A 24,606-nucleotide genomic window follows, 5' to 3' on the forward strand; every position below is an offset into this window, starting at 1 on the left:
AAGTAATATACAATATATTTGATATTTCTCAGCACGCATTTGACGTACGCAAAATACACGCGCGCGCGCACATACGTAAATACACCTTTCGCGAGCCAGGTCGGTTTGCCTTAGTCGTTACCCTCTTTTTCCCGACGCTTTTCACATTCGTCTTCCACGCGGCGCGCGCCAGCTTGTTCCCCGTATTGCCCTCCTCGAGACAATTCTTCGTTCGGCGAACACGCATAAGTTATGCACTCCGCTCGCGCGCCGTTCGCTTCGCCGCCCTCTTTCGCAGTCGTCCCCCTCGTTTTCCTCCTCCCCCGCCTTACCTTCCCTCTACCTACACCACGACTTCTCGTCCCTTCGTTCCGGTTCTCGACCCCGAGTCCCGACGAAATGGGCCCGCTTCGCTCGCGCGCGGAACGCAATTAAAAGTTTCTCACACGGGCGGCCACGCTGCGCCGCGCCGCGCCGCGCCGCGACGACAGAATCGATCCCCCCCGGTTCGTTTCGTTTAGAAGCCAGATTCCTCGCTCGTCGTCTCTGCGGTTCTTCCTTCCCGTGCCATCGAAATCGATTCGCGGTCGCCAATCGTCCCCGATTACCTCATTTCGTCTTAACTAACCGACAATTCCGCGACTCCTTGCGTTTTAAGCAAAGATAAATCCGGATCAAGCGCATCGAATTTTTCCTTCGATTCGTCGTGGCCAACCAAATCTCTCGCTTAGTCATATCCTTCGGGGGAATATACCGAGTATCCTTTCTAATCGCGCGAGTCTTATCCTGCATCGATTTCGGACTCGTCGAATCGCGAACAAAGGTTTGCACGGCCCGAATCGGGAGGGTCAGAAGGGGGAGGAGAGGGGGGGTCCAGGGCCCTCGTGGGACCCGGCGGCAGGTCCCCGCTTCGTACCTGTTCGTGCCTGTGCGCCCCCCCGTGCGTGTGTGTGTGTATATATACGGCCGATGCTGCGCGTATAGACCTGCTCCGACCCGTTGCATTCAGGGGATCTCTCTCACGAATCCACTAATAATTCCCGGCGGTCGGCGGCCCGGGCGCATTCTGCGAGCATTACGTGTCTGCATTCCACGTGCAGGCCCTACCGATCCTCCCCCTTCTTCCCCCCCCCCATCTCTTCTGGGGACGGCGGCGTGGGGCCCAGGGGATCGTTAAGGTAGCACCTTAACGGCCTTTTTACGAAAAGACGCCCGACAAGGTGTTCCCCCGCACCCCTGGATGTCCCTCATTATTATTCATCCCGCGCGGCGCCCCGCGCTGCCCCTATATACACGAAGGCGTTTAACTTATTCCTCCCGACCGACGGATACTCCCTCTCGCCCTCACCTTCCTTCTGGCTTCTCTATCAGGAGAGAAGTTGGACGAAAGTCACGTTATACCGCCCCGGATTAGCACGGGAATTCCAAGGCGCGAGAGAGTGGCCAAAGAGGGATTAACGAAAAATCCCGGGGACACGTTGTAATCTTCTTGCCGATTCCACGAGAGAGATCTCGTTGCCTTCGCAAATCAGAGTGGATGGAAAACAGAGCTTCGAACAGAAAGTACAGCTTGAGATAAAATTAAAATCTTTCTTTAAATGTCAAATCTCTTTTAGAATCATTTTTTTTAATAACATAATAAAATAAAACTGTGATATGTGAGAAAGAGAAGGAAAGGGAAGTACCTTACTACTCGCCTCGATGGCAACGACAGTTGTCGAATTTTATGCAGAAATAACAAATGTTGCCAAATTTTGCATACCGGCTGTTTGCTGAAATTAAAAGTGTATAGAAATTCTTCTAATTAATAATGAATTCGTTATAGTTAAACTTGAGTCTTGGAACCATTTATTTTTAGGACAGTTTTATTCCAAAATTGCATACGTCACTCCTTTTTTAAATGGACTTTTCTTCAGAGAACTCTTTATTCCAGTCATTGGTATAAAATAGCAGTGCGTGACATATGATAATAATAGATTTTTATGCATCTTTAACTTACAGAATTATGATACATCTTATAAATTTATACGATTCTATTCATGCTATCGAACGTTCTTTCTTTTTCCTTGAAAAATAAGGATCTTGAAGAAACACTCTTTCTTTAAGAGCAACTCATTAAAATACATGCAAATTATTTTCAAGTATCGCGCTATTCGTGCAAATTGTTTGAGAAGAAACATTCTTTCAAAATTCTCTATTTGTCTAGAATGATGAGAACACGGGTGAATGTCCTCAGGATCGACGTTCACGGGCCAAGTCCTTGGAAAGAAATGCACGTCCTTTATTCACGGTAGCGCCCGGGATCCTTCTTACAATGTCGCTCGAGCGCTTCCATAATTGGGCGAACGCGAAAAAGGAGGCATTCTCGTTTCGCATACCTTCCTTTCGCTCTCTTTCTCTCTCTCACGGAGTCCGTTCAAACAGAATTAATCTCTTGTCGTTATTCATCGTTGTATCCTCTTTCCCACACCCACGTTTTGCGCGATACAACGACATTCGGGATCTCGAACGCGACTGGATTGGCTTTTTCAAGAAACACTTAATTCGAGAATCCTCGATACTCGTAGATATATCGTCGTATATATCTACCTTCCTTTAAAATTTAAAAAATTAAAATTTAACACGGGAGATAAATATAAAGAGAGGATGTATCTTGCGGATAAATGTTATTCCACGCGCGCGACTCGCGTGTTACAATACATTTAACAATTTTTCTGTAATTTCGCGTGTCATGAATAATAATCTCGGTCGAGGATACTTTACGACGACAAATCCCTTACACCATTGTAAATCGTTTGAGTTTCGATTTGGCTCGCGCATGGTTGCCCAAGTTTGACCTAGATTCGCGATGGACGGATTACCGTGTAATTTGGGCAAACGTATTTACATGTTATCGGGTTCAATCGCTTAATCGGGCCTTGGAGTGTGTGTTAGGTCGGTCCGAATGTGGATATTCCCGACATGTCATATCGGATAATTTCGTCCCCGATGAAACCTGATATTGGGATAAATGTCAGTCTGAAGTAACAGCTTTCCAACATTAATTTTATACGTTTTAATTTTATCTGGACTGTGCATCCTGTCCTCCTATCTCATTCTCTCTACTCTTCTGTGCATCCACGACGCAATGATGAACCGATGCGATGCAATTTGTTTGGTTAAATTATGCAGCGATATAATTAACTTTAAAATTTTAAATGATAATTATTTCAACACGATACTTTTTAATAAAAATCATAAATATTATCTAATATGATATTAGAGTTATGACATGATCCATTTGTCATGTCACGTGATGATAAATGATAATGATAAACGAGTAAAAATTATATTAATCCAAAGTGTGACGAAAGAGATAAATTATCCTTTTCAATAAAAATTGTTTCTGTCGCCGTAACGATTATCTGTGATGCGTGTCTCGGCGAATTATTCGCGAAGGAACGCTGAGAACTTTATTCTAGCGGAAGATATATGTATTATCGTCGAGCAAAATTCACGCTGATCCCCGGTGATACGTTTTCATGCCCATTCGTGTCGGTAATCCGACGTTGAGGACAGGTTCTTGGCGATCTCTCGCCAGACGTTACGCCGCGCGCGGCGGCGGCGATTCGATATCGATGACACGCGTACATCCATACGTATACGTGTAACTTTAGCGATAAACGTCCGTCCTGGCGCAGAAATCACGGTAGAGAGAATTCCTCCATTCTCGTCCCTTCCGCCTGATGACATTCTCTCTTTCTCTTTCTCTCCTTCTTTTTTCCGCCCCCTCCCTAGAGATAGATATACCGCACGTATACCGGAGAGTCACAGTTTCTCTGGCTTCGGCCCAGCCTCCTACGCGGTCGATATAATCATCCGGCGACGAGGAACAACGCGTGCACACCGCAGAACCGCGGAGGAGGACAGGGCGGCGAGGGACAGGGGGAGGGAGGGGAAGGGTGGGGAGGGAAGGGGAGTTGGGGAAATGACGAAGAAGAGGAGGATGAAGGAGATGAAGGAAGTGGAAGAGAGGCATTGGCACGGTGCCGGGCGAGGAATCAATGACCCATTCCTCCATTGGTATTTTCGGTGCCTACTTCGGATAATTGCGTGCTACAACCGGCCGCGAATACGCACGACGAACGCGTGACTTCCTCCCCTTGATCCCCTCGGTTCCCCCGCTCGTCTCCTCGGTACCTCGCTCGGTGCTCGTCTCCGTCGAGTTTGGCGAAACTAGAGCTCCGCAGAAGAGCCGTCTCGCCTTGAGAGATCTAGCGAGAACTGGTCGAGTCTCGTCGACGAGATCTTCGATCGCGTGAGTTCTCCCGAATCTCTCCAGTTCGATCTGCAGGGATACTCGAGAGTTTCCTTGGAGCGAAATAATAATAACATAACTATCTTTCGCATCGCGCGAAAAGATTTACGAGGAACTCACGGATGCTTCGAAAACTTGGAACGTCTCGTTGTCGTTTCGACATCGTCAGGAAATATCTATTTCGTTTCCGCGAACGTTCGGATGTTGCACGATACAACAAGTCTATCTTTAGATCTCGGTTAAAATCTCGAGACAACGCATAGCACGTAATCGATTTTCCACGAGCGGCCATCGATATGAAGAAAATCCCCGATAGCGATCTGGCAGGTCCGCGCGCATGAATATGAATCGTTTCATAAGATTTATAGTTAAGGTACCATTGTGATCGGAATACATTCTGAGAAATCGATTGGCTGATGTCACGATTTTATTTCCGCGGGCGGTATTAGATGGTATCGCTTTCGACCACCGTTTCCTTGAAGTGATTACGTAGTCATTGGGTCTCGGAAATCGCAGCGATTTGTATGAAACACTTCATTTTTCCATCCCTGACGGCTATTGATTCGCTTATGACGCGTGTACCCTCTTTGACAGTTGAACGAGGAGAGCCTCGCCAGATGCGAGTGAGAGAAAGATACGTTTCCGCTGAACGCAGTTTGGAAAATATAAAAAATTTCATAACGCTCGTCGTATTGTTAGATGCGTCATTCTTGTATTTTCCATATTGCACGAGGGAATTTCCTCATAAAGCACGGTAATCTTGCGTTGCAAAACAATTCAACGACTATGAAACACAAGGAAACAATTCTTATACGACAAGGTTATATTTACGAGAATCCTATATATGAATTCACTTCTTACGCACCTCCAGCGAAGGTTTGCGAGAGAAGAATAAAATTGCAAGGAAGAAAATAAGGTCTTAGGGAATCCCACCAATAAAAGATCCCATCGATAAAAGTCTTCCTGAACTTATTAGCAATAAGAGATAAAGCTATCAAGGGTTAAGCCATCAAACTGGATAACTGCGCGGTAACGAGAATACATCTCTGAAAGATCATCGGAATGAGAGGAGTAGGAGCAGTCTTCCTAAAAGGGAATTCGAGCGAACCCATCGTACCTGAAGGAACCTTGTGCACATCTTCCGTCTCTCTCCTTCTCTCTGCCTCTTAATCTCCTCCTTTCCTTTTCTCCGTCTCTTTTTCTCTTTCTCTCCTCTTCCGAGCGAGTCCCTTCCGTGCGTTTCTTCGCTCGCTCGTTGCGTTCGTCCCTTCCTCTTTCGATCCGCCGTTTCTCTCTTCCTCACCGGCGCGGCGCGTTGAATCTCGTCGGCTCGGATGAATCGGGAGGGAGCGAGACGGAATATGGAATAGTCGAAGGAGGAAGACCACCGATCGCGAGAGGGCGAGAGGAATGCAGAGCGAGAGATCTCGCTGTTGCCATGTGACCGCGCCGCGCCGCGTCGGCCGAGCAGGCGAGAGCGAGCGCCAACGCATCGACGACAATTTTTCCGCGGACCAACGTCCCAGGCTTGAAGAACTACTACTTCTTCTTCTGCTGCTTCTTTTTCCTTACCGTCCGCTTATTCCCGCCGCGTTACGCCGCCTCGTAGCTTATTATGCGCCGCGCGTAATTTGTACGTATATACGCGCGTATTTATTCGTCGCGACGAACGACGTCCCATTCAGGCCGACCTGTTTTCGCGAAATCCTGTGCAGAGACAAGTATCCCTTCCCCTTACCTTGAAATTATTGAAAAATGTTACATTTGTTTCGTTACGAAATCGAAAGTTGGAATTATGGGAGAGATATGCGGAAAAATTAATATAGTGCGATTTATTGAAATCTTTAGCGAAGAGTAGGCGCTTAAAAGCCGAGATTTCAGAAGGGAAAAGAGAAGGACAGAAAGAAGGAGAGAGAGGGAAAGAGGGAAGAGACGGCGGCGAGACGAAATTCGCTGGAAGGAAACGGAAGAGATGAGGACGAGGAGGTGGCGAGGAGACGCGTGCAGGGGCGCTCACCACCTCACGGCGCGCCCATTGCATTCCACGCATCCCTCGCCGTTTGCGGGCCGCTTTGAGTTGGGCCGCGACCGACCGAGTGCTCGAGGATCGAATACTATCGATCGTAGTCATTTTGCGGGACCGGGCGCGCGGTTCCGCTCCGCTCCGCTCGGCTCGGGCTCGCCCGTGCGGTTTATTCGAGGAAGAGATCTCCGCCTCGCGCGAGTCGGAGGACGGCTCGCTCGCTCAGTCGCGCCTAGAAACGTCCCCCTCTAAATTACGGTCGCATAATTAGTCCTGCGAATACAATTAGTCAAGTTATTACCGCGCTTATGGTCTCTTTCGCCTTGTTATTATCTTATCGTCAGACACGGATAAGTGCGTCGCAAGGTGTTGCATATTTAAATGCAACGTCTCGTTGCGAAACTCGGCTCTTGTCAGTTGCAAAAAAATAAATGACTGGAAAAAACTCGGCAATATATAACTATACATTAAATTCTGATATATTTATATGTAACTATATGTATATTCAGCTCTGATGATAGGCTTTATTCAGAGCTAATCGCTTCCTATCCCTGAAAATCGTTGAGCACGAATTCCCATCGAAGCTCTCGGTTACCACTCGATTCCCTCGCTCGGCTACCCACCCCCGCGTGCCCTAACTCCGCGAGGCCGAATAACCCGCCGTTATCTGCGATCTGCGCCGCAGACGACGCCGGTTACGGACTCTTCTCTTTCTTCAATCGCGAGACCGAGCACGAACGGCCGAACCGAACGGTGAACGCGCGTTTATTTCTGACGTCACCGGCCGCGGCTAAATTGGTTGAACTTTGAGTCGCCAAACGATCACCCGATCGTAGTCGTCGTGGTCGTCGACGGTGACCCGTCCACTGCTCGTGGAATCTGTCGCGTGTCCGCAGCCGAGGAACTCTTTCGACGTCGTCGGATAATTATATCGACCGGCGCGGAGAAGCGAAGTCAACGAGTTACGTCGCAGAATAAAATTATCTCGATCTTTCGTCACGTTTGTATTTCCTTCCTTCATCTATCCATTGTTTATTACGACAGCGGCAACGGCGAGGAAACAAATAAGGAAATCGCACATAACTCCTGATGATAACTTCCGCGACGTAAAGATACAACTCGTGCATCATCCGTGGATGTGTATCACGCCGCGACATCGAGCGCATTCCCATAGGATACGTCTGATGCGTCACCCGATGGACGTCGCCGTCGCGTTCCGGAGAACGAAATAGGTATAGCACTTTATATTCTTCGCACACGGTCCCCGTCGTACCGTCGCGCCGGGACGACGTACAGCGCGCGGTGCGCGCGCGGGGCAGCCGGGTCGAGGATCCTTGGAATCGGTATTGTCTCCCATAGTAGGTGGAGCAGGATGCGTTATTATTCATCAGCGATTGAACGCGATCCCCGCGTTCTCTCCTCTAACCGACGAGTATTATTATCATCCACGTCGCCTGTCGTCGCGCGCTGTCGTCGATCTCGGAAATCTCAATTTCGACCTACGGGTTAAGCGCGACGTCGAGGAACCCTCGAGCCCGATGCGAGCGACAGATTCGCGACCAGCTTGGGCTTTCTCGAAGGAAATAGAAAATTATATTCGCGAAATAATCTTTTCAGGATGCTAAATAAATATTCGTTCATCTTGGGACGGCACCGAATGAGGACAACGAGATTCTTGTGTCGTACAATTAATTATATGAAATAATGATTAAATATACGAGCGGATTAAAGCGGATCTCAGGCTTTTTACAACTCGAGCTCTTTTCGAACTTGACTATAATAATATTCAATAATTTTGACATTAACACGTTGACTGCCGTATGCGAGTTACCTCGATTTGACTTTCTGAAAGAAGAAATAAAATTTTATTATAAGTTTTTATGAAAATAAAATGTAATTAATAAGAAGTGAAACAGGATCGTTATGGATATATAATTAATTAGAGAAAAATGCCATTCACGATCCGGACTGAATCTATGGTAATCTTTAAAATAATATTGTGTGAATTTTTAATGTAATTAAGTAGCATGTTAAAATAATATGCTGACATAAGAATGGCGTCGAGAATAAATTATCCAATTGCATAATAGCAGTCAACCCGTCGACAAGCGATACACGTTCGCTTTGTTAACGCGAACTATACGACTAAAACGCTTCGCTTTCGAGCGGTATAATCTGTTTCTCAGCTGAATAGTTCTTGCATTCCATTTGAATCGCACACACACTGTATGTCAATTACCCGGTTGCTATCTTTACGAAAGGAGGCCTGGGCCCCTTATCCGAATATGAACGAGATCTCCATTTCATCGTGCTCGATTTCACGGGCGTGTTTGAACGTCCGTTCTCCTCGTCCGTTCGCCCCTCGGTGGCCCCGTTATCGATACAGTTTATCACTGACATGAATATCGACGGTATCGATACCGCAATTACCACCCTCGTTGCTGAATACGCGGCAAAAGATCGATGGCCCCCCCCACCGTATCTTTGTTAGGAGATATTTCCTTTCGACCGAGACACTCTTCTGTATCTTATCATGATTATAAATTAAAATCCACAATTTTACGCGTTAATTTGAAGTTACCAGGAAACGGCACAGCGCAACACGTGAGATGTTCTGTCGGAGATCCTTACTATTTTTACCTATATATAAATATTATAATATAATTATCTATTATATCAATGTAGAAAACAATAGTAATATATTATATTAATAAAATAATTAGTATAAGTATAGTAATATATTATTATACATATTATAATAATATGAGGTCGCTTCCATGTTCTCTTTCTCAATCTTTCAAACGTATTCGATCACCACAACAGATAGTAACCCCTTTGTTTCTCACATAATTCGTGACACAGGAATATAGCACTGATATCGCGCTATCTTTTCAGAGTGGTAGATTTAGAAATCTAAATTTCGAATTTCCGGCGTTCAGAGGAAGCTTAAGTAGGGATTAACGATCGTTCCTCACGCGGCTCTTTCTGAGATCGCCGCGATATTATTCGGTGCGTGCGAGCGGCCGAGCGAGAGTGCGGCCGGGCGCGGGCGCGTTAAGCGATAACATCCTAATCTTCTAATCCGCCTCGTTTGTCCCACGAGTGAGAAGCGGAACTCATTGTCGTCACTTGCCGTAGAACGGGTCAAGGGTAGAGCCGACCCGGCCGGGGGACGCAAAGCTCGCGTGTACACGCCCCCCGGTCGGGGGACGCGCGCGCGAAATTTCTCTCGATAAGACTCCGCGCCCGTTTCGCGGCGGAGATTTATTCGCGCTGATAGTGCATGTCATCTCGTTTTTATCCGGTTACAATTCGGCTCTCTTTCATTCTTTTCCTCTTGTTTCTTTTTTTTTTTTTGCAACGCGCGCCTATGGGACCATTTGTATCTGCCCCTTTTAGACAAATATAATCCTTGTTTCTCGTGATTACGTCATATCTCGGGCAATGGAATTACGCCGGCGGAGATTACATCATGGGCGTTTATAGCGGGGTTCTTTTGGAGTTACAGATTTTTAGATTCCTATACGAAAAGTTGAGCAATGCTTTCGTAAAATTATTGCGTTATTTTTTAACGCGTACATATTTTTTTTATTACAAAATTATATAAAGTGAAATTATTTTATTCAGATTTTTTGCTATTTATTCAGTCTTGTTACGCTGTTAAATTCATAGTGTCAAATTATATTCAATTTGAGTCATTTTTAACCATTCTTATAGGTCGTCATTGTTCCTACTCAATAGGCTGTTAATTTAAGTAAATATTAATTTAACTAAACCAACGGAGCTAAAATACTGTTTTATGTTAAAATAACAAATTGGCTTAAATTCGTTCTTTAATATTTAACAGTGTAATATTTGCATTTCTTTATGTTAGTTAATGTAAGGCTATAGTAGTTCATTTAACTACTTTACCAAGAAAAATGTAACATCCTTATCTGTTCCTTCCTGCGACGAGAAGCAATGAAAGAGGAGTCATTAAACCATCAAGTTAAACGATTTAAATCAGTTAGAACGCTGATACGCTTTAAATGCCAGTCTTATCTGCATAACTGCGCTTTAGAATTGCCAGATATCTTTTCTTTTTGTATAGAATTAATAAGAAATTGTCGGGAAATCATTATTTCTTATAAAACCCCACTTTAGCTTTACGATATCGATCGACATAACGCAATTTGCACTGTCAATATATCGTTACTCTCGACAATTTCTAGTTCGTATTGTCAGTATGTCGTTACTCTCGACAATTTCTAATTCTCCTATGCAGCATAATTTGCAAAATCGCAATGGGACGCTATTATACTTGAATTGGATTCTCCTCAGATGCGCAGCGCTCCAAACTCGCCTCGTGTTTCATCCACTTCGCTCGAGTAGAGAACGAAAACAGGATCGAGGGAAGGAAGGACGGAGGAGTCGCGTCTCTCGGAAAGAGACAGGAAAACAGGGAAAGACAGAGAGGGAGAGGAAGAAAAAATGAGAGATTGAGAAGACGAGAGACGAGAGAGCGAGCGACGTTTGAACGCCCACGCGTGCCGTCTTAATTACGCTCGGCCGGCCGGTTTTACGATTATGCCGCCTCGAAGAGCCCGAAGAGCAACCACCGTACCACCGCGCTGTGCCGGGGCCCGGCTCCTTTTATGGACCGCGTTAAAAAGTAATTAGGACAGAAAGGCGGCGCGGGAACCGTCGCGGGAGAGATGTCAACGATAATCTTAATGACTATTGTATAAACGCGCGCGGCGCGCGGTTGATAATATGATAAACGCGCGTTTGACTTCTCCGCTTTCGCCTCCCAGTGAAGATAAGACGGGTTCACTGCCTATCGCGCGATCTAACCCAGTGAAAATCACATAGGTGATCCTCCAGGATCACGCATAACTATCGCCATGATGAGAATGCGAAATCTCTCTCACGTGGAGTACTTGGCGAAGTTCATACTTGAAGCGTCACATTGCGATTTCCGCGAGAACTGAAAGAATTTCAACATGATAATTAAGACGAACGGGTGGTTGAATGCTGATTGATGAGATTGACGATAACGGAAGATCTCGGAAAGGCTTGCATCTATTAAAAAGAAATTACGTGTTTATTATGTCGATTGACGAGATTGATAATGATGGATAATCGAAGGCGATAAAATTGAAACGGAATTATATGCTTAACGAAATTGATGATGATATAACTAGGAGGTGATAAAAGATATTTTACGTCAGAGAGGAATTTAAAAGATTCTCGAAAACCATTTGATGTCCCGTATAAAAAGACATTTATGAAGATAATTAAAATTGTAAATCGCTAAGATATTTCTCATCACGAGTCGACTCTCCTGTCAAAGTAGACATTTTCATATATTGCCTATAAAATACTGACAAGTTTCATCACATGACATAAAATTCCGAAAAATAAGAGATCTTATTTCAATTTAAAATCGACGAGAGATAAAAAGCAGCGGAAAATGCGGAGCGCAGAGACGTGTTTTTACAAAGTCGTTTTACACAAAATCGTTTTCGACGAACGGACATTTGTAACAAAGGCGGAACTGTTTTCGATTTGAGCGATGATATATATATATTTTTTTCCTTTTTGATGTAGCGGCGGAAAACTTTCGCTTCGAGTGAAAACGCTTTTATCCTTGCGATCGAAGCTACACGTTGACATGCTGAAACGCTTTAAGCTTTTAAAGCTTTCAGATACACGATATGGCTCGACCCATTACAAATTCTTCTCGGCGAAATCACGTTAAAATTATTCCCCGTTCGCGCCGAGGAGGACGATTTGATAATTTCGCCGTTGCGTGATTGCGTTTGCAGACCTCTACGTGATCCATAAATAGCAATTTACAACTTAAGCCGGCTGAAATATCGCGAGTTCCTGTACGTGATCGTTGTGAATGCACCTTAGATTACCTCGGGTATTCGCGCGCGCGCGCCACGTATACACGTACACGTGGCTGGCGTGCAAAAGAAGACGAGAAAAGTTGCGCGTTTGGCAAGCCACGTTTCGGGCCCTGGATATCTCAGACAGACATTACGCTATAAAAAGACGCGTTATGCTATTTTCCGGGAAGTCTTGCGAAATCCCGAGTACGCTGTAAAAATATCATCATCAGCTGTCATAATGTCTCACGTGTTTCAATGCGCTTCGGAAAAATGTTGGCCAAGAAAGAGCCAGGCGCTTTTGGGACGGGGAATGCTCTTTGGCGACGAAATACGTGTGTGTGTGTACGTGCAGTGTACGCCTTGATTAACGCGTGAACGCGCCGAAACGTGGCGTGACGCGGCCGAGTGTAAAAACTGTCAGGGCGCGTCGCCTATTAAATCGTCGAGAAATTGACGTCGTTCGGAACGGGAACAAGTCGTTTCGCCAGGCGACACTTTCCAACGGCCGCGCCGCCGGCAAAAGCTCTCACCGAGCCGATCTTTATGCGTGCGTCGCGTTTACCGCACACTCGCAGCCAGGTGCATCGATATACGGGGTGTCCCGGAGCACGTTAGCGCGAGACCTCGTCTCTCATCAGTCATCCGCGACTTCTTCGATCCGTTTCGAGTCCGATTTCTCCCTCGGTTGAGCTTCTTGAAAAGACGCTCGTCATTAACGTTACATTCATTCTCGTGCAAATCGACCAAATCGTATTTGCGATAATTGAAAATTCCCGTTCTTCCTGTCGTTTATAATTCAGAGGAGTTACCGCGACGTTCGGTCTATACATAGATAGTTTCGTAGAATTTTCATCTCGTGCATGTGTAATGAACGGATCGATACCTCTGGCCTTTTTTTCCCAGGTGAGAAAGGTGTGCGGTCGCTCGGAGCTGCTGCCGTTCGACGAGAAGAGCCTAGTGTCCTCGGATGCAGCTGCGAAATCGTCCACGTCGTCCACCGGCGAAGTGCACGCAGCTGCGTCGTCGCCACACGCGCAAGACGACCTGCTGAACCAGTTGCACAAGCAGCTGGTTAACTTCCTGGCGAGCGTTCTCAGGTCCCGCATCTTCTACGGCACGCTGGCAATCTCGATCTGCGAGGACAACCCCGATCATCATTGCTGGAACGGCGAACGCGTCGGAGAGTGAGTACCCTGGTCCCGACAATTTTTTTAACGATAAGAATTTTTTATTCGACTAATTGGCTATCTTTATTAATAAATAATAATCGTCACGACGTTTCTCGACCATTGGTTTCGGTCCTCAATCGATATAACTTTGATGCTAACATATAACATAAGCATCTTTTTTTTTTAAATTATTATAAAGAATTATCGCAAAAAATATCACCTCAGTCAATTTTTATTAATTTCTCCGCAAATCAGGGATATCGATGTTTCCTCTCTCGATATAAAGAAGAAGGGCGGACGTTAAATCATCGACAACAATCCATTTCTCTGACGTCACGTGGGTACATAATACTCGGGCAAATACAAGTTCATTCTAAACGCGTTATCGTATCGGGACGGGGCCGTTGCCGCAACAAAAGAAAAATGGTACAACGTTCATTCGGCCGCACCTTCTCCCGGCCGAATAAACGCCGGGGAGAAATAAATGGGCGCGCGAGGGGTTAACAAACGCACGCGATTCGCTAATCGAAACTGCCGTCGCTCAAAATCCGAGCCGCCGCGGAATGCGCCTTCGTGGGAACGATCGCGGTGCGAAAGAGCGGGCGCGATGAAGAGCGCGGGAGAATGGAACGCGAAGGTAGCTCGCTCGCACCCTTATTAATCAACGAGGCCGGGTGGCCTCCGCCTTAAGATGCCCTCACACCGGCGCGGCCTGTCCGGCTCTCCTTTTCCCGTCGCGGATCTCTCCACACGCGACACCCCGATCGTTCACGTGCCAAATTAGACCGTCTCGCGACCGATAACGCGCCGCTCGATCGTCTAATCGAAAACGCGCTCCCGCCGCTTAATTAACCATCGGCGACGAAACGGAGCGGAGTCGGCCGATATCGACGACTCGAGAAGACGAGCGCCTTCGTCTTTATCAACATCATTGTCCGCAGTCACTCGAGATGCCTCCTACTCGACCGTGAAATGAGAGTAGAGAGAGAGAGAGAAAGAGAGAGAGGGAGAGAGAAAGCGAGTTTCGGACTCGCCTTAGCGATAATATATGTATAACCGATCGCACGGAGGATAATCGAACGTCGAGCTGAACGCCTAAATGAGATTCCGCATATCGCGATAAGAGTCTATCTGAAGCGCGATTCGTTAATTCCGACGCCTCGAATTTGCGGGTCTCGCGGGTTACATATGTAACATCCTCCGGGAATTAAGTTTTCAGCAAAACGTTGCGCGATCTCTTCCCTCTACCTGGCTCTTCAATTGTTCTCCTCGCGCGTATCTCGCGCTCTTTGTATTCCACGCGGGCGGGTTCCGTGCAAACGTCACGCGCGCGCACGCGCGCGCGGCGGAATTTCACATGCGGGATGCGATTTTCCGGCTGCAGCTTCATCGCGCGAGAGAGTAAGTCGGGACCGCCGCGCCGATAACGTATTCCCGGCAGACGCGGCCGTTAAATCTCTCGAAATCCAGGTTTACCCGAGCCGACGCGAGTTCCCGCGCGGTCACCGCTCGTATGCGCGGATGCGCGCACGTGCATATAAATAAACACACACGCCCGTTCGCGTGCCACGGCTTCCACCGGAAGAGAGCTTTCTCTCTCTCTCTCTCTCTCTCTCTCTCTCTCTCTCTCCCCCGTCCTCTCTGTCTCTCCCGCGTGTCTCTCCCGGGCGGGCATACGAGTATAGTATCTCACCGTGGAAATCTAAATGAGATTCGATCCGTCGAGGAAGCCGTCGAGGATTCCGCACGATTCGATCCGGAGCGGGAAGTGAAACCGCTCGGCACCCTCGATTGAGCGCGCTCGCCAACTCTCCGGTAATTCGATTCTACGGAAGAGAGGGTGGGCGGGGGAGGAGGGTTGATTGAAAAGCGGGCGTCTCTCACACAGTGTTCAACGGCGACTCGTTTTCCGAAAATAATTTATGTTACGCGGTAGCATAATTTAATTAATTTCGGATATTGCACGGGTAAATTAAATTAATTAAACGATCGAACCTTTTCCCCGGTCTCGCTCTTACGTTCGCCTCAAATCCCGGCATCCTGCTGACAGAATTAAGATCGTATGAATATGATGACATCCTTAAAAAATGAACGTTGCTCTATCAGATATCTCTATACAACCATAGGTACATGACCCGGAGTAATTTTTTTATCAAGCGACGACGATCTCTACATGATACAGTAGCATCGACAACAGCAGCCTTCTCGGCTAGAAGATTTCGGAGCGCGGAGAGAAAGAGGGGCAGGGGAGCTGAAAAAAGAAAGATGTAACACTTCCTCAATGCCACTCTCGGACATCGGCGAAGACGACGTCGTTGGAAACGGCACGAAAAGGGGGCCCGGGGGAGGGGAGAAGAAGAACCGTGGAACGGCGAGAGAAAGATCGAAGACCAAGGAAGGAAGAGGAAGATGACGTGTTTCGAGGGCGAGACGGCGGGATGAGGTGGCGAGGGGGGAGGGGAGAGATGGCAGCGCGTAGCCTGTGGGACGCCAAGCCGCCAAAGAGTCTGGCAACGAGAGCAAACGGGCGCCGCAGCGTCGCCCGGTACCTGACGGCGCGCGTGTGGGTGCCGACACACACGTACATGCGCCCGTACACGCGGATAACGCGGATAATATTGCGCGCCTACGTAATGCACCTACGTGTGTGTGCGCGCGCGCGCGCGATGCCGCGGGTCGGCCGGACCGACGGCAGCCAAACATCTTAGCCACGAGGTCACGATGTCGCAAGATCATCCGCGCTGCTATTTCTCGCCGCTTCTCTCGCCTCGAGCCGATCGCGCGAACGTATTTCTTCCCATTTCGCGAGATCGATCCTCAGATCTCTCGCGCGAAAACGTTAGTCACGGAAGTTAGACAACGATTTGAAGAATTCCCTTTCAAATCGATTCGCAAGACTGTATTTAACCGTTAAAGGCTACGCTACAAGTCTCAACCACTTGAGACTGCATTGTCCATATATTAGATCTCGTAACTTTGATGGCGTATGACTCTGGGTCTAATCAAGCAAATTTAAAAAAGTTATATATGAAATAGAGATAGGAGAGACGACTGAGGAATATAGTAGAATTAGAAAAATTGCCAATAATTAATATTAATGGTTGTCCAAAAACATCAATTTTTGAAAACAATTTTTAGCAACATGAATGAGCGTTGAAATAGCCTCTAGGTCTATATATGGACCTATAGGTCCATAGTAGCCTTTGAGGGTTAAAGGAACGAAGATGTGCACGTTGTAAAAGCTCGCTAAAGTTGTTGTTTGTCGAAAACACGGATGTAGCGCGGTACCGAGAGACCAGTTTTCCCATTTACTCACGAAATAACGTTCCGCGAATGGCTGAATGGCACAGTCATCGATAATTCAACGCGTCGTTTGTTAATACTCGCGGCCGAGCGCGTCGCGCGCTCGCTCTAAACGCAGGAGTAATCCCAATTAATCCCGTCCGGCGACACACGCACTCCGCGGTTCGATCGTCGTGATGAACCGCGGAACCTGATATCTGAATCGCGTGCTGAAACCGTATATCGTCCGTGTCCGATACGGCTGGAGAGCCGCTTCGCTCCGCGTCGCGCCGCGCCGCGCGCCGAGGGCTGGCCAGCGGCGATCACGTACCCGCTTCGAAAAGCGAGTTCCCCGACGATGACTGGATCATCGACGACGACGCGAGTATACGCGCGTCGACACGTCGCGAATCCCGACACCTTCGCGTAAACGCGTGTAACGAGATGACGATGCGCCGAGCGCTCACGCGCACGTATTCATCGATCTCTCGTCGTCCTGCCGCGAGACGAGATCGCTGACAAACAAGCGGAATGCCTCGGGAATAATTGGAGCGTGCGTTATGCGAATTACGGTACAAAGGGCCGGAGAGTAACGTTTACCGAGAAAAAGAATCAGGTGAAACATACTTCACGGTGGAACTCTGTAATTAAATCGTGGACTGAGCGCGCGCGTGCGGAAGCCCCGAAAGCGACGTTTAAACTTTTATCTCGTTTTGCAGAATGCTTGAAGAGTTGGCGGTCCATTAGTTGAGTTGCAATTACCGCCAGATAAAATTACGCAAAAGCTCTATATTAATTTTCCGCCTCTTTCTCCCCAAAAACAAACCTTCTGTCTGCGCGATTTCTCGTTCGTGTCGCGAATCGTAGAATATTACAGTTGTTTATGTTGAATATCGGAAAATTATTCATTTCCATAACATAAATCTAAAAGAAACACAAATGTGCATAAATCAAAGATAAGTGCGGTAGATAAGGCTGAGACATTATAAAGAATGCACGCGCGCGCGCGCAATGCGTCATCAGCGAATCGCGCGTATCGCGGTACGATCATTCTTCTAATTTAGCTGCAGCTTCATCGACACGCTCGGTTGACGTCGAACAGTGCGGACGATATATTAGCATACGCTTATCCGATACGTCGTTCGAATGGGAACGAATTGCGCGGACGATATGTGTTATAAATAATGCATTCGCGACTAGATGATGGTGCATATATATATCGAGACATTTCGAGAGATAGCATCTGTGCTGGAATATCAATGTTCTAGCGACGTGAATAGCGAGTCATTCATAGAGAGGTCTGGCTCGGCCCATTTGTCGCGGAGGCATTAGTAAAAATGCCCCCCTTTTAAGAGGTGAGCCGAAGATCAGACTTCAAAGATAAACCACTGCCTTTTCGGCCTTCGTCGATTTGTAGGACGATCAATAGAAAATAAAAAAATTAAAACTTCTAATTGATTTAAATAAAAGCTTAAAATTAAGTCAATTGGACTGAATTGAATTATTGCTTCCAATTTTAATTTTGGCGGTATTAATTGCGATGCAAATTCGACGAACTGACGAAAATTTGCTGAAATGCGAAACCGACACGGTATAAAATTACAAACTTGTAATCGATTTTTTTTTCATTAACGAAAAGCGTTTGTTAAGCTCTCAAATAATAATAATCATTGTTCTCTCAGCCGCGACGTCCGGTTTTTGTTCCTGCCGAATTGTCGTTTTCTTTTCCATGACGGACGATCGGTATCTTCTAACAATCGTGAGAACGCGCTGTATCCGGCCATTAAGGAGACTAGCCGCGATTAATTTAGTTGCGTTTAGCGCTTCAATGTGACCAACGAACCGCCGCGATAATCGAGCGAACTTCTTGTCGTTCATCCGTTCAATTATAAAAGCGCTTCTCCTTGCCGCGAAATGAGTTTGATTAAAGCGATTCTAAAATGAAGCTGCTCCTCGATAGCTCGATACGGCGATTTTATCTTGATTGAACGCCTTCTCTAAAATGGCTATTTTGATCGCGTTGCCGGATTCCTCGACGCAAACGCAATCCAACGGGGACAGTCGTTATTCCAAATTCCAATGTTATCTATATAACTCCTAAATCGATCCTGCGTCTTTTCGGAGAAAATTTGATGAACATTTCTCTCCGAGATACATAAAATATTAAGTGCATCAATTATATGTCTTAATTAACTTTGTCATTTGTCACTATTTTATGAGACATTGATAGACTGGAACTCTCTGGATTTAATTTCCATTAGAAAACACATATTTTATTAGTTTTATATTTTATACTGTAAGACTTTTCTAATAAGAACCGCGTTTAATTCGCTCGCATTTATTGTATTCTAATGTATGAATAGCACAAAGGAGAGCTTTGTATTATTTAAATTTAAGATATTGTGTTAAGTTACGATCGCGAAATGACAAAGGACGGCTCAGGGGATACGACTTTCGTATTTAGGTCGGAAATCAAACCGATGCCCTATTTCGCGCAGGATGATACGAGCACCTCCTTTCTTTTGGAATCCGCGGAATAATGGCGGCGTCTCACGGCGCTCTTTCCCGGCATTGAAATATTAATTTGCCCCAAAGCACGTTCCATCTCCTAAGCGCTCGAGAGATCGATGCCGGCGCGTATATATGCTTCACCTACACGCGATATAAAGGCTCTTGTCCCCCCGGCCGCCATGTCGCGTCCCCTCCTGCCATTCACGGATTTCTTTGACCAATTTGCAACGGGCATACCTTCGCGAGACGAGCGAGAGAGAGAGAGAGAGAGAGAGAGAGAGAGAGAGAGAGAGAGAGAGAGTCGGGCGAGGTCGAAAAAGCGCTTTTCACGTTACGGCTACTGAAAGTCAAACCTTTCGCGAATTTACCTCCGTCCTTTATGCAGTCCCGAGCGAACTTTACTTTAACGGAAATTTAACTCGAGCTTTAATTACAAAAGCGTCGATCGCTGTCGAGTCACCGGCGCGCGGCGGAACGAGATCGTTTTCGAGGAAACGAACTCGAGCCGAAATAATATACTTCCGATAAGGGTGGAGTTACTTATTTCTCTTTCATCTTTTCAATCGCGCAATGCCATTATCAAACTTTATATACGCTCTCGGCTCTGATAATACGCAGCGAGGTAGAAATGCATCATTTTCATTCGATCGCCGAGAAACCAGTTTTTGTCTGCTCGTTTCACCGGGTCTTCGTCTTTTCCGCTGTCGAGATCGTGCGGATTGTACTCGTGTTAGGGATGAAGAGGTACTCAAGCAGAGAAAGGAGAAAGGAGCGACAGGTGTGGCGCGAAAGGAAGCGCTTTATCTAATCTCTTAGTCTTTCTCCCTCTTTTTTTCTCTCCCAACAAGTGTATCCTAATAAGTTTAAGAGAACCATAAAATTATAATCCTCAAGTTTTGCACGTCGAAATTCGCGAGCTGACAAGGGAGTCCGTAAAGGAGACTTTACGCACGTTACATAGTGCTTTAAAAGAAGATATAACTCGAGATAGATGCCGCAGGGTGCGATTTAGCGGAAAAGGAGCGGCGGAAAGTTCGCGGGGAAAATCGCTGGAAGATGCTGGGATGGCGCGAGAAAACTGCGAAGCGCGACATGTGCGCGGGGCGAATGGGGGATGGAGGGAAGGGTGAAGGACGATCTCTCTCGAAGGAGGTCGTTCCGTGAATGGCCGGCATTCAGGAGCACCGAGAAGAAGAGTCGGCCCCACGACTTCGGCGATATTTCAATTCGCTATCGAGCCATCTAGCTACGCTGGATACCTCGGTACGCCTGTTTGGCGATGTAATATTTTTCATGCGAATAGCGGGAATAATAGCGGAAAGAAGTAGTAGATCAGACGAAATTGAGATCTTTCGGTACAGGGAGAGAAATTAAAAATTTATAGAAGCCAATGCTAATGTAAAACATATTGATAAGGAATGGTGAAAGATTGCAGGAGTACACAAATGCGTTAGTTACCATCATTTTTAATAACTATGATGATTTCGTGGATTAATAAATTGCGGCGAATTAATTTCGTTTATTTTATACTTTCACCCGATATCACCGATATCTATAAATACGTTAGCTTGTATCTCACATTTTACGCGCGATTATATATAGCATCTGTTGAAATAAAAAGTATTATGGAGAAAAAGAGAGAACGATGTAATACAAGTAAAACGGCTGCTCTTTGTAAAGTCCGAGCGAAATATCATCGACTTCTGGGGATCGACTACATTCGCGGGATATATTTGTTCCCGGTTCATTGAATCGCAGGCGCTTAATCGCGTGGCGATCGAAAAGCGGAAGGCGTATTCCGCGAAGCGGCGCGAAGCGATTTGTCTCTTTTGTCGGTCAGCACCCCGCAGAAGATAGAAGCGCGGAAGATAACCGCGCGCGCCCGCGAGATGAATGCGCGGTGGACGCGCGCGCCGAGATCGCTTCGTTCGCGTCGCGCATTTCTGCGAAATATCAAACAAAAGCGAACGTTGAGATCGAAGCGCGCAGAAATTACGCCGTGCGAGGAATCGATTTCTAATTTTATATTTGACGGGTGTGTTGGACCACTGGTTTCGGAAATCCCCGCGTATCTGAGAAAGGCAAGAGTCGAGCGGAATCGGAAACTTCGGAACGACTACATCTTTCGACTGCATAATTTAGTGGTTCGAAGTATGACTGATATCGCGCCTCATTAAGATTCTAATGAATATATGCAGCAACCTACATCCACCTGCCTTACAGGTTTCATTTGGCTGGGCACATTGGAGTGCAGTGCATTGGCAGAGAGCTTATCTTTATACGGAAAGATAGAAGCCGCGCGCGCGCTATCGAAGTAACGCTCGCGATTTACGCAACCAGGCTCACGGAAGAAATGCTCACTCGGTGGATTCTATTCATAACTCTCCGATCATTGTATTTTAAACGCCACGATGCATGTTCGCGTTTTCACAGTCAAGTCTAAATGCGACAGTCTGACAATACCATTATTACATAATTTCGCAAACATCTTTGATATTTTTTTTTCTATATATTAATTCTATATTCGGTTGCGAATTTTACATTCATATTTCTGTTATAACGATAGAGATTATTTCAATGTCTTATTGCATGGTTTTCACATTTATCTCTTGTTTACAGAATTATCTATTTATACCTGGTATATGATGTAATTCGATGTAATTTCACGAAATTAATTCGATTTTGTTACAACCGTTGTTTTTTTTTCTCTTATTTCAGATACACGAAAACCGTGGTGGATTCCAGTCTGAGCGCTCAACGATACAATCCTGAATTCACGATAACGATGTCGTCGACGCCGACCACCTACACCAGCAATACGAACACCAGCGCGCTCATTGATCAATTGAGGCACATTAATCAGGTGAATACATGAAGTCGTAATTCGTCGCTGAGGTCTTAAGTGGATTCCTCTCCCTCGGATTAAATCGTGCCGCAATTTTCATTCGTTCGCCGATTCAAACGCCGTGCGACGAACAACAGGCGGCTGACTCTCGTCGGAGAGGAATTTGCGACGATTGAAATTTAACAGCAAAAGTCACGTATTATTTTGTGGTAAAATGAAAAATTCCTTTCGCGTGTGCTGATTCAAATGCAATAGATATGTAATTAATAATAAATTATATATATAATTTGATATGTGTGTGTGTACATGTATGTCTACTTTTACATACATGTAAGTAAAGTTATAATAATTATAAAATTATACAAGATTATTTTGTTGCTATTTTAGAGTTTAATTAAAAAAGCGAGATGCTAGTATCGCTGTGGGTTCATTAGAAATTTCTGTTCTCTCGCTTTCGCGTTGGATGTAGATCTCATCGCGCAGCGCGAGATTTGTCGCAATTCGTAACTGTTATCGCGATAGCTCATTGGTGCGGAAAGCCCGGTGACCCGTGACTACCAGACATACGGACCAGACGAATCATAAATTCTCGTCTAATCTAGAATTATTCATAGAGCGACTGGGATCGCAGACGGTGTGTCGAGGCACGTGTCGCGCTGCGTGGATGGATTTCACCTGAAAGCGCACGTGGGTGCGCTTAAACCCGTTCGAGTAGAGTACAAACACATGCCGAGAGAGTAGCACTTCCGAAATAACTATATTATATAAAGGATAATTATATTACAAGAGATTTATAAAGATTAATTTTAGAAAATTTTATTACGCTTATATATATACTTATAACATTCATTTCTATCATCATATTAACTTTAATCTCGATTTAACTTTCTTTTTATCTTTTTTTAATTCTAAGAATTAAAAGTTAATCTGCATTGAGTCATCCCATAAGTATAACATATTAACTTTAATCTCGATTTAACTTACTTTTTATCTCTTTCTAATTCTAAGAATTAAAAGTTAATCTGCATTGGATCATCCCATAAGTAATGCGGATTTTTAGAGATATTTTTGCAATAAAACAAAAAATTTGACATTTTAATTTTAATCCAAAATATATTATTTACAACTTCTTTCCATCTTAATTTTAAATTTTAAATTTTCTAGCGATAAATATTCAGTTTTGAGCTGAAGAATAAATCAAGCTCTCTTTTATATCGCATTTATTTATGGGATGACCCAATAGAAATGGACATAAGAGTGGCAACTGGTCACATTTCTAACTGATTAAACTTGCAACTATAAGATATTTAAAATTAGTAAACTATATATAAGTACATAGACTGTAAAATTACGGAAAGTTCGGGAGTGCAGTAAACACCGAGATCGGGGACAGATTTCTAAGCAAATAAGCTTCTCAATTTCTAAATAAGTTCGATTATCGGGTGTCGCCTTCGTCTTTCAGCCGCTTCGTATTCTTCCACGGTATCTGCGGCGTCATTAAAGTTGGCAACCACCGCGTGTAGGGCACACGCATAGTGCCCACACGCATGTTAATTCGCGTGCCGAGGAATCGGGCCGCTTACTTCTGATTAGAGTGTCGTGAGACACGCATATAAGCGTGTATACACGGTGTCCGTGATCGATCTGGCCGCCTGCCGTCCGAGCAACCGATGAGCTCGCCGATGAACGGACTCGTCTGAGTAACTAAGTTACTTTGTAATTCCGTAAACGCGAAACGAGATCTCCGCTCGACAAGAAATTCACTTGAAATTCCCCGAATTGCGAGATTGGTCTATTCAAATACACACCGTGTATATATAACACAATCGCGCGATCGGGCGGCGTGATACATATACGCGCGGCTGCAGGTCGCAAAACCGGTGAATAGTAGGACTCAAGGTATTATTGGCAGGTGCGAGCATTAATAAGTAATGATTACGAGGTGTTCAGGGGGAGCGCGAGATTAGAGGCTGCTTGTCGGCGGTCGATTTTAGCAGAATATAAATCCACGTCTCCGTTGTATTCGCGCGTATATGATGTGACTAGACCCGAGTGTTGGCGATTAATTGGACGCTGCTTATATCTGTGTTGGGTCAAGTGGGTTAATTGAGATCTTTGGGTAAATGGGACGGCTTTAATGAGTTACCAATGACAAAGCTAATCCCTATCATCTTCTCGCGATCACGCGGCCGGTTGCCGAGCGAGCGAGAGAGCGCGCCCGCGACTTTTCCGACGAGGCTGCGTAATGGCCATTAATTTCGGAAAATTATGCGTTATCCAACACTTACTCGGCGATTTCAATTACGCTCGTAGTCAAGTTGTAATTTGCAGCCACCTTGCTCTTGTATAACGAGCGGTATTTCACCGCGCGACGATTGATAACAATTAATCTCGTCAGAGAAGCGTCTTGTTTCTAACAATATGATACTATTTATAGACAGCGGGAAGTAATTATAGCGATAGGATGCGAGCCCGCCCTCGGAAATAATCTAAAGTATTTAAACACAATATAAAATAAAAATGTATGGAGGCTCTCTCGAATAAATCAAAGATTAATCAAATTCGCAATAAGAGCCAGTAATTAGGGCCAGTAATTGCGATATAAACGCTAATGTAGCACTATT

At 45.6% G+C, this 24,606-nt stretch overlaps 1 protein-coding gene across 1 annotated transcript in view; it reads left to right on the plus strand.

The window, feature by feature from the left end:
• Positions 1–24,606, plus strand: part of Dally (division abnormally delayed protein) — a 44,029-nt gene that overhangs the window by 11,331 nt on the left and 8,092 nt on the right. The window contains exons 5-6 of the mRNA XM_071779763.1: positions 13,079–13,359; positions 21,856–22,000. Coding sequence (XP_071635864.1) covers positions 13,079–13,359; positions 21,856–22,000 — 426 coding nt within the window. The remainder of the gene's footprint in view (positions 1–13,078; positions 13,360–21,855; positions 22,001–24,606) is intronic.

This window comes from Temnothorax longispinosus, chromosome 5 (genome assembly GCF_030848805.1).
Source record: "Temnothorax longispinosus isolate EJ_2023e chromosome 5, Tlon_JGU_v1, whole genome shotgun sequence".
NCBI lineage: Eukaryota > Metazoa > Arthropoda > Insecta > Hymenoptera > Formicidae > Temnothorax > Temnothorax longispinosus.